Consider the following 15,610-nt stretch of genomic DNA (forward strand, 5'->3'; position numbering starts at 1 on the left):
TTTAGACTTCTTAGGGGGGTGAGAAAGTAGGAGGTGAGGTCAGTGAAAAAGTAATACCTAGCACAGCTTTTGGGAGCAGTGACAGTGGAGTTGGGTGAGGACCATTCTAGGTAAAGAAGCTGAGTAGAAAATGTTAATAGTATTATCTTTCAGTAGGAAAATGGCATTCTTTTTTTGAAGATGTAGCTCTCTGGTTTTGATAACTTCCTGAGTTATTACCTGTCATCATCTGTGTTTGTGATGTTTTCCTTTTGAAATGGTAGTTGTTAAAAAATTTGTCTAATTCCACCCCCCCCCTTTTTTTTTAATTGAAGAGACTTTTTCCCTTTGAGGTTTTTATGCTTAGCATGCCAGGCTGCTCTTCTGTAAACTGTAAATGTGCAGAGCTACAGAGGCAGTTGAAGGCTTTTACATTTTGAACTTCAAGCAGACTTCCCTGTTAAAGGTAATGGGAACATTTTGCATGAGTGTGTTCCACAGAACTTGTTAGAAACGTTGAAGGCTTGGACTCAGAGTTTGGTTGGGGAAGGTGGAAAAGAGAATTCATGGCAGGGACTTTCAGGAAGTAGAGTGCGCACACACACACCACACCACCTTGTGTCTCATCCAAATTCTGGATGGGCCTGTGAGGGAGGAGTCCATAGACCCATTTGTTGGATAGAAATTGTATTATACAGTTGACATGCTATCATGATGGAGAAGAGTCTGCCAAGTAAATTTTTAAAAACCCTTTTCCCTTAGTAACTGAACGAGGAAGGGATGCTGTTGGCTTCAGAGATCAAACAGCTGCCCCAAAGACTCCTAACAGGTCAAGAGAGAGAGACCCAGACAAGCAAACTCAAAATAAAGAGAAAAGGAAACGAAGGGGCTCTCTCTCACCACCTTCTTCTGCCTATGAGCGGGGAACAAAAAGGCCAGATGACAGGTAAGTGGCCTGTGTGAGTTACTCTCTTTTCTGAGCCAGGCAAAAAGTTCCCAAGTCGGTACTTCTGATTTTGGGCACCAAGGGGTTTTGGAGTAAGTATATTCTCTTGATGAGTGAGTATAAAACTTTACTGGTAAATATTGAGATAGAGTCTCTTTTGACAGTGAAGACTAGGTTTCTACTTGATAACATTTAAATGCTATTAGAGGAGCCAAAGAGTGGAAATTGGTGGGAGGTAACTCTTCAAAGATAATGGTAAAGTTTCTAAAGCTAGAACTTTGTTTTCTAGTGAATCTTGTGCCATACCAGTCAAAATGCTGATTGATCCCTGTGTCAGAGGCTGTCTTTGTTATGCTTGTAGAAAAACAAGCCACATGATGACCCACTGGGTGCTAGAAAACATTTATTCCAGAGAAGCTTTTTTAAATTTATTTTTGGGGTTGCCTGGGTGGCTAGTCGGTTAAGCGTCTGCTTTCAGCTCAGGTCATGGTTCCGGGGTCCTGGGATCCTGGGCTCGAGTCCCTAACCCTAACCCTGCTCAGCAGGGAGTCTGCTTCTCCCTCTCCCTCTGCCCCTACCCCTGCCCATGTGCTCCCTCTCTCTCTCTCAAATAAATAAAAAAATCTTTACAAAATAAAATTTAATTTATTTTTTGAAAAAATGAGATACTGCATTCATATAATGCAGCTGCCAGAATTTTTAAGTTGAGATTGTCAGGGTTTGTAATAGTAAATTCATCATGATTTTAATTTGCATTACCCTAATTGCTAAATAGATTGAACATCTTGTCATGTATTTATTGGCCATTCCTGTTTCCTCTTCTGTGAAGTGTCTTTTTATAGGTGCTGTTTGTTTAGTATTTATCATTTTGAGTTTAGGATTTATTTTTTAGAGATTCTTTGTATTCTAAATATAATTCTGCTTTGGTAATAATTTTTGCAAGTATTTTTTTCCCAGTTTGTGGCTTGTATTTTGACTCTTTTGTGTCTTTTGATATATAGAATTTATTAATTATGGTATAATTGAATATATCACATGTATATTTCCTTCATGGTTAGTGCTATGTTTTAAGAAATTCTTCCCTATCCTTGAGGTGATGATGCTCTTTTCTTGTGCTTAATTTATTGGGAATTAATTTTTGTATATGTTGTGAGGTAGGGATATGGTTTCATTTTTTTCTAAGTGAATGCCCAGTTGTCTCTGCACCATTCACTTGAAAGCCCAGTCCTTTCTCCTTGATCTGTAGCACTGTCTCTAATAAGTTTTTCTATGTGGGAGGATCTGTTTTGGGGCTAATAATGTGACTGTAGCTTATATTAAGTCTTGTTAGCAAGTAGAGCAAACCCCTACTTGATCTTCTGGGATGTCATCTCTTTTCTGAGACTTGTTCTCCTTAGGATCTGCTTGTCACGATTCTCCTACTCCCTCCACACCCCCGCCCCCCACCAAGAGGATTCTGAAGAGACTTGACATCTTTATAATTTTGAGTATTCCTGTTCCTGTATTCAAACTGAGTATTCAGATATGCTCTGTCTAGTTAGGTCTTCTTTAATATTTTAAATATTAAGTTTTTCATTAATCTCCTTAATTGTTTATAGTTTCTTCCAGAAAAACTTAGGTATCTTGGTGTATTCATTTCTGAGAACCTTAATTTCTGGTTACATCTTCAGCTTGTTGCTGGTGTGTAGATGCGCAATTGACTTTTGTATATTGATCTCGTTTGGTGACCATATAGAACTCTCACTGATATTTCAAAAGTATACGGGGTTTTGCCTTTTTTTTTTTTTTTTTTTTTTGTCTTTGTCAACAGTCCCCATCATGTAAATTTTTGTTTTTCCTTTCTAGTCCTTTTTCCTTGCTCTTGCTATTTTGCTAGCAGTACCTTCAGTACAAATCACTGAATAACAGTGTTTTTTTATTTTGGTAATTTTTTTTTCCACTTTTTTGGGCTTATTATATAATTTTTTAAAATTTTAATTGGAATAATTGGGATTTTTATCTCATTAATTTTCAGTATTTTTCTTTTCAAAGTAAAGTAAGGATTTAAATTTCTCCATAAGTACTATTTGAACTACTCTTTTGATAGTGCAGTTTTATCATAACCTAGTTCTAGATACTATTATGGTTTGCAGTGTGTTTAAATTTCTTTTCGTTAAATTTCAAATATAATTGCCATTAATCAGTTTGTATTATACCAGTTCTTAGAATTTTATTGAGACTTGCTTTAGAGTTTATTTCATTTGATGTTAATAGAAGTATGCTATCTTCCTGTTCATAGGATTTTACCGACTTTTCTGTGTCTGATTAATAGCTTTATGGCTGATTGATTTGTTTTTTTTTTTTAATTCTTTGTGGCATTTCTTTAACCGCTATGTTTCACTTAAATAAAATCTAAAGCTAATCAGTATCTTGAACAACATTAGTACTTTAGGATACTCTGATCATTCAGCCTTCCCAATTTATATGCTGTTTTGTCCAACATTATAATTTCTTGTTGCTCCTTCTTCCCATCAGTTATTTTCTTTTTTAAGATTTTATTTATTTATTTGACAGAGACATAGTGAGAGAGGGAGAAGCAGGCTTCCCACCGAGCAGGGAGCCCGATGTGGGGCTCGATCCCAGAACCCTGGGATCATGACCTGAGCTGAAGGCAGACGCTTAATGACTGAGCCACCCAGGCGCCCCTTCCCATCAGTTATTGTCAATTTTTTATATGTACACAAACTGACTTATTAATTTGTTTACATTTATCAGTTTCTTTATTCTCCTTTCTCCTCAGACCTAAATACTTTAAAAGATTTTGTTTAGTGACTTTTTGTTTATCGTATTTTTCAGTTTTTGTCTAAAGGATCTTCTTTGTTTGCATTGCTCACCCTGTTTTAAAAATCAGCTTTATTTAGTCAGTAGATATAAATTTCTTATAGAAATATTTAATTATAAGTACATAATTCAGTGTGTTTTGTCAAATGCATGCAGTTAAGTAACCACTGACAGTCATCATATAGACATTTCTGTCATCTCAGAAAATTCTCTTGGGCTCTTTGTGAGTGGTCCCCTTCTTCTATCCCTAGTTACTGGCAGCCAGCCACTGCTTTCTGACCCTCTGGTTTTGTCTTTTCCAGAATGTCATGTATATATGGAGTCATACTCTAGATAGTATTTGATGTGTCTTTCTCTTAGCAGATTGCATTTGAGATCCATTTATGTTATGTGTCTCAGTAGTTCCTTTTCATTAATGAGTGGTAGTCCATTGGGTAGGTATTACCAGAGTTTGTTTATAAAATCGTTATTTGATAGGCATTTGGATTGTTTCCAGATGGCTGTTGTGAATATTACAAGTGTAAGACTTGTATATGTATGAGTCTTTATGTGAACATGGACTCTCATTTTTAAAGGAAGTTTTGCTGAGTTAAAAGTTTTTCTCAACACTTTGAAGCTGTTATTGTTGTCTCCTGGCTTCCCCTACTTCTCTTGTGAAACTTCTTGGTCTAATTGTTCTTTAAGTAATCTGGCTTTTCTCTTGGTCTGCTTTTAATATGCTCTCTTTGTATTTGGTGTACTGCAGTATCACTACCCTATGTTAATATGAGGATTTCTTTTTCGTTTCTCTGGTTGAAATTCATTGAGCTTTTTGAATTTGAAGATCGTTTTCTATGTTACTAATTCTCTTCAGATCTCATCTCTTAACTTAACCATACTATGGATCTTAGGGACATTGAATTGAATGTTGGATTATTTCTTGGTTCATGACACTTACCATTTCTGTGCATCAACTTCTCCATATATTATAATACTTTTGTGCTGTGATCTTAACCATCATATAAATCTAGCTAAGCCATTTCTTTCTATACTGTCCCCTGCCTTTACTACTTGAGATGACACTGTCTTGCATCCTGTGTTTATTATACCCTGGCTTTCCTTTTTTAAAATACCATTTTATGTCCTCTAATATATATTTTAAAATAATACATTACTTTTTAACTTTATGAAAAGGCTGCTCTTCTGTGTTTAATTTGAGGCTGCTTTGTTTTCAACTTGATATTGTATTGCTAAGATTTATCCACAATTGTATGTGTCAGTTTATTCATTTTCATTGCTGTGTGTAACATTTTGTTATAGAGTTTTTTCTATTATGTATAGTGCTATTACCTAATTTTGATGTACATGTGCAACAGGGTCTCCTGGGTATGTGAGTAGAATTGTTGAATTGTCAGGTATGTGCATGTTCAATTTTATATGATAATTGAGTTTTAATTTCTACTCTTTTTCCTTTCTAGATGTTTCATGGGGTTCTTTTTCAAATCTACCTGATAGTTTTTTATGGTCCCATTCCTTAGTAATATTTTTAATAGCCTCTTATTTCATTAAACATATTAAATGTCTCTTATAGTCTGTATTGGATAATTCCAGTACCAGTAGTTTTTGTGGGTTTCTTCCTCTCATTTGTTTATATAGATATATGTATAAATATTTTTATAATTTTATTTTCTAATGAACTCATCATATTCCTTAGAATTTGATCTGTGGGAATTCACTGAAGCCTGGATTTAAGCACCTTAAATTTAAGCACCTTTATAAACTATTTGCATTTGTTTCTGCCAGGCATCTAAGGGTACTACCATCCCATTAACACTTTAAAGGAAATTTTCAGCTTAGAGTTTTTTAGACCATATGTTTTTTGTTGTTTGAATAAATGTTATGCCCTTGTCCGTGAAGCTGTTCTTAGAGGTTTCTTTGCAATGAAACCTCTTGAAATTAGTTGTCATTTTTAAATTTTTGCCAATAGAACTTTCTCAAAAGTTTGATTCACTCCATAGAACTTCACAACAGACTCTTTTAAGCCCTCAGTTCTCTCCTTGTGAATGTTGGAGCTGACGGTTTCCAGGGGGCCTTGTCAAAACCATCACAGGGCATTAGGCTGAGCAGGAAAATATTGTACTTGGTATTGCACAGAGAAGAGAGGCGGATATAACTCTCCATGTTTTTATGTGTGCATTCTCATCCTTCACTTAACTGCCCTCTGTTGAATTTGTCATAAATATTTGTGGTCAGACAGACGTCAAATTCTTTAGCTTTTATTAGTGTATTTTGTTTAAATTTCAGAATTTGTAGACTGTATAGAGGACTATACAACTATAAAGAAGAATCTATTTAGAATATTATATGTATCTTTAATTTGAAGTTCAAGAATCTGAGAATAAAGATAAAGTTATTATTTTTTTCTAAATGTTTTCTTGGGATTCTCTTCTATCAGCAGGATTCCTTAAGTAATTTTGACCGATTTTTAACCAATGCCAAATTGGAGTTGGTGTGATTAATGGTTTAGTATTGAGTGACATAACCTTTATTAATGCTTTGATTATGTCCTTGATTTAGGGAAAACCGTTTGTGATGCTCTTACTGTTTTCTTTCTAGATATGATACACCAACTTCTAAAAAGAAAGTACGAATTAAAGACCGCAATAAACTTTCTACAGAGGAGCGTCGGAAGTTGTTTGAGCAAGAGGTGGCTCAGCGGGAGGCTCAGAAACAACAGCAGCAGATGCAGACCCTGGGAATGACGTCTCCACTGCCCTATGACTCTCTTGGTTACAATGCCCCTCATCACCCCTTCGCCGGCTACCCACCAGGTTATCCCATGCAGGCCTATGTGGATCCCAGCAACCCTAATGCTGGAAAGGTGCTCCTTCCCACACCCAGCATGGACCCCGTGTGTTCTCCTGCTCCTTACGATCATTCTCAGCCCTTGGTGGGACATTCTACAGAACCCCTTGCTGCCCCTCCACCCGTGCCAGTGGTGCCCCATGTGGCAGCCCCTGTGGAAGTTTCCAGTTCACAGTATGTGGCCCAAAGTGATGGTGTGGTACACCAAGACTCCAGCGTCACCGTCTTGCCAGTGCCAGCCCCAGGCCCAGTCCAAGGACAGAATTATGGTGTTTGGGATTCAAATCAACAGTCAGTCAGTGTCCAGCAGCAGTATTCTCCTGCACAGTCTCAAGCAACCATATATTATCAAGGACAGACTTGTCCAACTGTCTATGGTGTGACATCACCCTATTCACAGACAACTCCACCAATTGTACAGGTAACTAATTTTGGAACCGCTCTTGTGTGTCTTGGTCTGTTTATGGGATGTTAAATCTGATGTGAAGCTGAAGTCCTGCCATTGATTACTTTTACATATCAATCAATTGTATTACCTATCTACTGTTGTGTAACAAATTACACCAGAACTTAGCAGCTTAAGACAACTAGTAATTATCATCTCACAGTTGTTGTGGGTCAGGAATTCAAAAGTAGCTTGTCTGGATGAATGGTTCGGGCTCAGAGTCTATGAAATTACAGTCGTTAGGCAGAGGATGGAAGATTCACTTTCAAGCTCACTCACATGGTTGTTAACTTTGTTTTCTGTCTTCACGTGGACCTCTCAATAGGGCTTCTTACAATATTCCAGCTGACTTCCCCAAAGCAAGTGATCAGAGAGAGGCTTTTGGATACTCCTCTCCTTTTTGCTTATAGGCAGTGAATAATATACAGTTTATTCTTTCATATCCCTACAATGGGAGAACACTTTGTCATGGTAATTGAGTCAAGAAATGGCTTGCCCTTTTCTTCTTCTTAGACCCACCCAGTGTGTATATTATTTTTTTATCCCCTGCATGTTTATCATCATGAAGTTTGTCAAGAGTGTCTCTGATGCACTGAGCCTGAGGATATCACTGTGGTAGGAAATAGTAATGTTAAATTTAAAAGCTGAGTATACTGATTTTATATTTCAAGGTGTATTTTTGTGCTTTTGAATCAGGTTTCTTTTCTGTAGAATACAGCAGTACTTTTTTTTTTTTTTTTTTTTAAGATTTTATTTATTTATTTGACAGAGAGACACAGCAAGAGAGGGAACACAAGCAGGGGGAGTGGGGGAGGGAGAAGCAGGCTTCCCGCTGAGCAGGGAGCCGGATGCGGGGCTCGATCCCAGGACGCTGGGATCATGACCTGAGCCGAAGGCAGACGCTCAACGACTGAGCCACCCAGGTGCCCCTACAGCAGTACATTTTAGGCTTAAAAAAACAAAAAAGAAGAATGTATAAAGCATCCTCACCACATTCCTACGTCTCTCATATCACTCCTTAAAGGTGAATTATTTTGGATGGGGGAGACTCGCAGGGATGCTTCCTGCACACATTACTTAGCACTGACCGATAATATTATTTCTGTTAGTATTTTTGTGATGAAGCTGCATCAAAATTTAGTTTGTAAGGCCATGACAAAGTATCCAGTTTTAATTCCTGAGATTGTAACTGTTAACTACTTTCATTTTGTATGATCTCTTTATCCACACACTTATATATTTTATGTATTTGTAATTTTGAAGACTTGAAACTATCCCATTATTTCTACTTAACATGATTCTTAACCATTTTCCCAAATTACTCTGTATTTTTATATATGCGTGTGAATATACAGATACGCATTTTAATGACTATATTATTTCCCATTGCTTATCAAATCATTGCTTATCCATTTTCCTGGGGATAGTCATTTAAAAGTTCTTTTTGTAATTATAAATAGCACTACACTGAACATTCTTAGGTGTTTTTTTTCCTTTCATGTTTGGCTTAAAATGAATGTTATAGTGCTAAATAAGGCTAGTAAGAAAATGGATGTTGGGGTGCGTGGCTGGCTCAGTCTGTAGAGCATGCGACTCTTGATCTCAGGGTTGTGAGTGCAAGCCCCTGTTGGGTGTAGAAGTTATTTAAAAATAAAAATCTTTTTTTTTTTTTTTTAAGATTCTATTCATTTATTTGAGAGAGAGAGAGAGATAGTGAGAGCACGGGCAGGCGGTGGGGAGAGGGAGAAGCAGGCTCCCCACTGAGCAGGGAGCTCCACCCGGGGCTTGATCCCAGGACCCCAGGATCATGACCTGAGGCGAAGGCAGACGCTTAACGACTGAGCCACCCAGGCACCCCTTATAAATAAAACTCTTAAAAAAAAAAAAAAGAAAAGAAAGAAAGAAAATCGGTGTTATTGGCCATCAGGTGTCGATTTTTTTAAGTATTGTTTTTCTTTTTGTATGTTTAATTTTGCCTCCTACAGAATGTTTTAAGTGTCTTTTTTTTTTTTTAAGATTTTATTTATTTGACAGAGAGAGACACAGTGAGAGAGGGAACACAAGCAGGGGGAGTGGGAGAGGGGAGAAGCAGGCTTCCCGCCGAGCAGGGAACCCGACGTGGGGCTCAATCCCAGGACCCTGGGACCATGACCTGAGCCGAAGGCAAATGCTTAACGACTGAGCCACACAGGCGCCCCTGTTTTAAGTGTCTTAAACAAATTTCTTAGATTCTAACTTCTCCTACTGTCTTGCCATATTCTTTCTTGGACCAAGCCGTTCATTTGAGTTTTTCCCTGAGAATGTATATCAGATATAAGAAATATGGTCTACTTCTGTCCCATTTCTGTTCCTGAAGCATGTCCTTAACCTAGGTTTTAGAGCATAAGCAAAAGCTGTGGAGGATACTTATTAAAGACTCCCCAGGAGAGAGGTCACTGGTCATTTGGCCATTCTTATAAAATGGAGTCTATTTTTTCCATCCCACTGAGCAAAAGGTTTAGTCACAGCCTTAAGACTCAAGCATCACAGTTTTGCTTGCTTACAGTTTTCCATTCTGTTCCTACCAAGGAGTCATTTGTTGGCTCCCTAATCTATTTTGTGTGTGCTAGAGTGGTAGATAAATGGAGTTGGATGGTCCAGACTGTCCTCTCCTTCTCTGTGAGATTAGTTATCAGAGATAATGCTGGGCTTTGGGTGATGAGAAACATAGAACATGTTATTAGTGTGTATGTGTTTTGAGTCCCTGTCCATCATTTAATATATGTCTTGGAGAGAGGTGCTTAGGTTTATATTCTTCAGTTTTAGTTTTATTATTTATGAAATGAGCTGAATGCCTCAGAGTGGTTGAGGTTTGTATGAGATAATGGATACTAATAATGATAGATTTAAAACACCATGTACCTTGAAGGTTTAATTATAGTTATTATTCAGTTACCTTAATGATACTGAGAGAGTATTGACGTTAGTGGGGTGTGAAATGCTCCTAGTCAGGGTCGTCTCTCTGGTGTCTGGTCTAAAGATCTGACCTCCAGGAGGAGGCCTTGAGATTTGTGTTTGAGCGTAGTATTGACCGTACCAACATGAGCTACTGAGAGTTTGTAAGATATGATAACTTTGACAGTGAAGGTAGTATGTGATATAATACAAATTTGTGTGTGTACGTATGCAGTATCTTTGACGTTTGGAGCAGATGTGCAATCAGAGGTGACTTTCATTTTTTGCCATAATTGCTTATTAAACATAAAAGCCCAATTTCAACTGAGGCCACATGATTTATAGTTGTTTTGTGACATTACTAAGTGACCTATTCTTACAAAGTCATACTAAATCACATCTCAAAAAATGCAGTGCTAAGGACTATAATTTTTCACATTATGAAGTGAAGTGACTCAGATATCAAGTAATAGTGATTTTTTTTCCCTCTCTAGAAGTAGGGGCAGAATAATTATGTTTTCCCTTTTATAACATTTTAGACCTTTTTAGATTTCTCTTGTAATTTCCATGGGAAGTCCTATTTTAAAGATATTTGTAGACTGGATTTATGTTTGAGAAATTAGCTTTTGTGTAATTTCAAGTCTCTTGAAGGGGAGAGCCAGTCTCCTACAGATTTTCCCCCAGCAGATAGAGAAACTTGATAGGCATATGCTATTTATGTCTCACAAGTGTGTACATCTTTCATATGAATCTCAGTGGGACTGCAAACCCATTTTCCCTTTTCATTGCTATTTTTAGTTTTGGCATTGGCATGTGATTGTCAGCTGGTTTGGACAGATTCTATAGAACCCTGAAGAATGTTCATTTTCCTCTTTCTTTTTGACAGTCTGGGCTTTAAACACTGTACCTCTAAATGATTATTGCTATCTTGGGTGACTTTTTTTTTTTTTTTTAAGTCTAGCAAGGCTGATACCGTTCAGATATTTTTGGCATTTCGTTTGGAAGTTATTTCCAGCATGTGCTACATTCTTTCCTGATGATAAATTATTATCCTTTAAATATATGTTTGCATTTTAGGAACAGGTGAAATTTGTCTGGAGCCTCATCTGGTAAATACAGGGAATGATCAAACTAGGTAAAGCCATTTCAGTTCAGAAGTCACTGCACAGCCAGCATTTGGAGCCAGTCTTCATGCTAAAGAAACCATAGCTTTACTTCACATTAATCAGGTCCTTTAAAGTGTCTCCATTGATGAGCCTTACTTATTAACTCTCATCTTGTCAGACAAATTCTCCAGGAGCAAAGAATTACTGAGGGTCAAAGGAATTTTTAGCCTCCAAAATATTAGCATTTTTCTGTTGTAGATTTGGGTGCTTAACCTCTTGATCACTCTGGAGATAACATGTTTATCAGTTTACTGCCTTCTTCAGCCTCCCAGAAACTTTTTTTTTTTTTAAGATTTATTTATTTATTTATTTGAGAGAGAGAGCGCGCGCTTGCACATGTGTGTGCATGAGTGTGGGGAAGGGTAAAGGGAGAGAATTCTGAGCAAACTCCCCACTGAGCACAGAGCCCAATGCAGGGCTTGGTCTCACCACCTGTGAGATCATGACCTGAGCCAAAACCAAGAGTCAGACCCTTAACCTACTGAGCCACCCAGGCGCCCCCCAGAAACTGTTTTTACTCAGAATCAGATTTACCAGCACATATATATTAACCCCCTGTATGCACAGTGACTTGCTTCTTGTATCCACTCTTCAGGATGCTTCTTATTGGGCATCAGGGCCCTTGGAAGTTCACTTTCCAGATAAATTGGTGATGATAGACTAGAACCCAGGTAGATATGTTTTGTTTTATGGCTTATTTTTAGCAAAGTTGAAATTAAACTTAAAGAATTATTTATACTTTGCCTTTGAGATTATACTTTTAAGTTTCTTAAACAGTATTTGATCATCTTTTTTGCTGATATCCTTTTGTACTGAACTCTGATTGTATTGTGTGGGTATGCATCAGCGTTAAAAAGTCTTTTTGGGGGGCTCCTGGGTGGCTCAGTCGTTGGGCATCTGCCTTCGGCTCAGGTCATTATCCCGGGGTCCTGGGATCGAGCTCCGCATCGGGCTCCCTGCTCAGCGGGAGGCCTGCTTCTCCCACTCTCACTCCCCCTGCTTGTGTTCCCTCTCTCGCTGTGTCTCTCTCTGTCAAATAAATAAATAAAATCTTAAAAAAAAAATAATGTATTCTTCTTCTCTTTTTCTCGGTGCCTTCTCAGTACTTACTCATCCAGAAATCTTGTTAGCTCCATTGGCCTATTCAGACTCCTTGGTTATTTACTGGTATCATTTGGAATGGTTATATTTTGTATTTTGGGTACTTATCAATCAATATATGCCTCTGAAATCATTTTATGTGGTAGAATCTCAGTTTGAGGATCAATATCTGTCTTTAAGTACAGGATACCTGTTCATTTCCTTGGTAGTCATCACCTCTTAAGACAACAGGGTTATTTTTTAGGATTGTCACCTCTTCTTTTTTTTTTAAGATTTTATTTATTTATTTGACAGAGAGAGGAGAGCACAAGTAGGCAGAGTGGCAGGCAAATGGAGAGGGAGAAGCAAGCTCTCCGCTGAGCAGGGAGCCGGATGTGGGGCTCGATCCCAAGACCCCAGGATCATGACCTGAGCCGAAGGCAGCCGCTTAACCAACCGAGCCACCCAGGCGCCCCTGGTGTCACCTCTTCTTTAAGCAGTTTTTCTTTCAATGAGAACTAATTCCAGAGTAGGTGTAAGTTGCAGCCATGGCACTTTTTTAGTTAACTCCAGGTGTGGGAGATACCAACCTTTGATGGTGGTCGGGACTCGGGACTAAATGAGACAATGTATATGAAAGGGCTTCAAGCTTCATAAAGCATGGTATGAATCCATGCGTCGTAAGAATTTTGGATGAAATGAATTCTGCCGTCGTCCTTGGAAGGAGCTGTATTATCGAAGACTACAGAAAGCTAAAAGACAAGTTTAAAATTTTATCACCATCTTACTTCCTCTGCTACAAATCCCTGACTGTCTTTGACATTTTCTGGTCAGAACAACCTGGTAGTTTTTAGTTGGTGGTATAAAGGCTCTCTGCAAAGAGCCCTGGGTAACGGTCTCTTGGATATCCTAAGTGCTGCACTCCAGTACTGCGGCCTCGGACAGCTCCTAGGAGCCGCCCCCCCACTGCCCCCCAGTTTTTTTTTTTCTGGGTTTCTTTTTTTTTTTAAATGATAAAACCAAGGTAAGTAAATGACTAGGGAATTATTAAAAAAAAGAAAAGAAAGAAACTTCTGTGTTTGCAACGAAAGAGTTTTACACATTTGTATCCAAATATTCTTTACTAAAAGTTTTTAAAAATTAATGGATTCCAGTAAGATGATGCCAACTTCGAAATTTATTGCTGTATTAGAGCTAGAAACGTCTAAATTGTGGATTTCTTCATTTTATCTTTTAGAGTTATGCCCAGCCAAGTCTTCAGTATATCCAGGGACAACAGATTTTCACCGCTCACCCGCAAGGAGTGGTGGTCCAGCCAGCCGCGGCCGTGACGACAATAGTCGCCCCAGGGCAGCCTCAGCCCTTACAGCCAGTAAGAAATATTTCAGTTGATAAAATGCTCATTGGCTGCATACCTCATCTTTAGAAGGTTTACTTTTGTTTTTTTGGTTTTTTTTTTACTGTTTTTTGTTTTTAACTTTTGTAGTCCCCAGTTTCACTCAAGTGCTTGTGTCCCTGAGGAAGCATTACTCAACCATTTTTAAAAAAATTCTGTAGAATTAACGGCAGTGTTGATAGATACATATTTTGCTTCTGGTATCCCTTTTATTTGTAATTTTAACTGACCTTGTATTTTTATACTTTGCTGTGAATTTCTAACGTAACAATTTTCTCAAGTAGCTGTTTTTATTTTATGGAGCACGAGAATATGATACTACACTAGACACCGCAGACTAGTGGTAAAAAAAAATGAGTGATCTCCTTCCCTGTACTTGTTGTACAGTATGGTATTCTGCCACATTTGGAGAAGGCTGTGGTGAAATCTTGATGAAGTGGGAAATAGGAGTTGGCATTGGAAGCAATTGAGCAGCCAAACAGAATAACTTACCCATTAGCACTTTGGAATTCTGATAGTCGGAGAAGCCTCCTGCAGCATCATCTGAGTGGTAGTGGCTTTTGACAGGGAGGACAGTGAGTGGGGATGGAGTATGAAGACAGGTGGGGGCCAAGACTGTTTGCACTTCCAGCAGGTATTTGAGGGCTTGCTATGAGTTGGGCCCTTCTGGGAACTCTTAATACAAACCTAAGCTTCCATTCCTATCCTTAGAAGCTGACATTCCACTAAGAGTTGAGGATCACAGTGAATAATCCTAAAAGTAGAGATTAGTGTCACAAAAGGTGCAGATAGTTTGAGGAGGGAAAGAATCATTTCCAAGTGTGGGAAGGATTAGTAATTTAGTAAGTTCTGAATGATTTGAAGTATTCCTTTTTTTTTTTTTGGATTTGAAATATTAAGTGACACAAAAGCTTAGGGAAGAGCGGTCACTTTATAGGCTAGAGGACTACAGGAATGAAGCAGAACTGAGCAGGACACCAAAAAATAGCAGCTACCTCAAGTAGGGATTAGTGGTATACACAAAGCAGTGATGCTCAAAGACCTAGGTTCGCTTAAAAGTGGTCACATTTTGGGGCGCCTGGGTGGCTCAGTCGTTAAGCGTCTGCCTTTGGCTCAGGTCATGGTCCTAGGGTCCTGGCATCGAGCCCCACATCGGGCTCCCTGCTCCATGGGAAGCCTGCTTCTCCCTCTCCCACTCCCCCTGCTTGTGTTCCCTCTCGCTGTGTCTGTCTCTGTCAAATAAATAAAATCTTAAAAAAAAAAAAAGTGGTCACATTTTATCTGAGCCTGGGATCTCGGGTTCCTCTTTGCTCAAGCAAAGGTAAAGCTAGAAAAATGATTCTTTGTTAACTGGCTTACATAGAATAAACAGTTAAGGGCATATATTCTTATAGCAACTTATTATGAGTCTGCTAGAGCTACTATAACAAAATGCCACAAACCGAGTGGTTTAAACAACAGAAATTTCTTTTCTTACCATTCTAGAGGCTAGAAGTCTGTAAGATCAGATGTCAGCAGGCTTCGTGTCTCCTGGGGCCTCTCCTTGGTTTGCAAATGGCTGTCTTCTCACTGGACCTTCCCCTGGCCTTTTCTCTGCCCACATTCCCTGATGTCCCTTCCTCTTATGAGCGCACCAGTCCTGTTGGATTAGGGCACTACCCTTATGACCTCATTTAACTTTAATTCCCTCTTTAAAGGCGCTCTCTCCAAATAGTCACATTGGGAGTTAAGGCTCCAACATATGAATTTGGGGGAAACAATTCAGTCCCTAATAGTGATTGTGAAGTTCTTATGTTTTTCAAAATGTGACATTAAATTTTTTTAATATAAATATGAAGTTTCAAACATACAGAAAAATCGATAATGGATAAATGTTAACATTCTGTCATACTTGCTTTTCAGATTTTTTCTTTAAAAAAAGAGAGAGAGAGAGCTCTATATAAAGCTAATTCAGCTCATCAGTATCCTGAAGTTGGTATATGCCATTTAGCATTGGTTTT

The 15,610-nt window shown here is 38.3% G+C and overlaps 1 protein-coding gene across 5 annotated transcripts in view; it reads left to right on the forward strand.

The window, feature by feature from the left end:
- Positions 1-15,610, forward strand: part of SETD2 (SET domain containing 2, histone lysine methyltransferase) — a 125,317-nt gene that overhangs the window by 86,556 nt on the left and 23,151 nt on the right. For 4 of the 5 annotated variants that reach the window (XM_036107698.2, XM_036107704.2, XM_036107703.2 and 1 more), the window contains 3 exons: positions 742-925; positions 6,341-7,010; positions 13,452-13,586. In XM_036107698.2, coding sequence (XP_035963591.1) covers positions 742-925; positions 6,341-7,010; positions 13,452-13,586 — 989 coding nt within the window. Of the gene's footprint in view, positions 1-741; positions 926-6,340; positions 7,011-13,451; positions 13,587-15,610 lie in introns of those variants that run through there. The other variant, XM_036107705.2, reaches the window with a different exon arrangement.

This window comes from Halichoerus grypus, chromosome 1, assembly GCF_964656455.1.
Source record: "Halichoerus grypus chromosome 1, mHalGry1.hap1.1, whole genome shotgun sequence".
Classification (NCBI taxonomy): Eukaryota; Metazoa; Chordata; class Mammalia; order Carnivora; family Phocidae; genus Halichoerus; species Halichoerus grypus.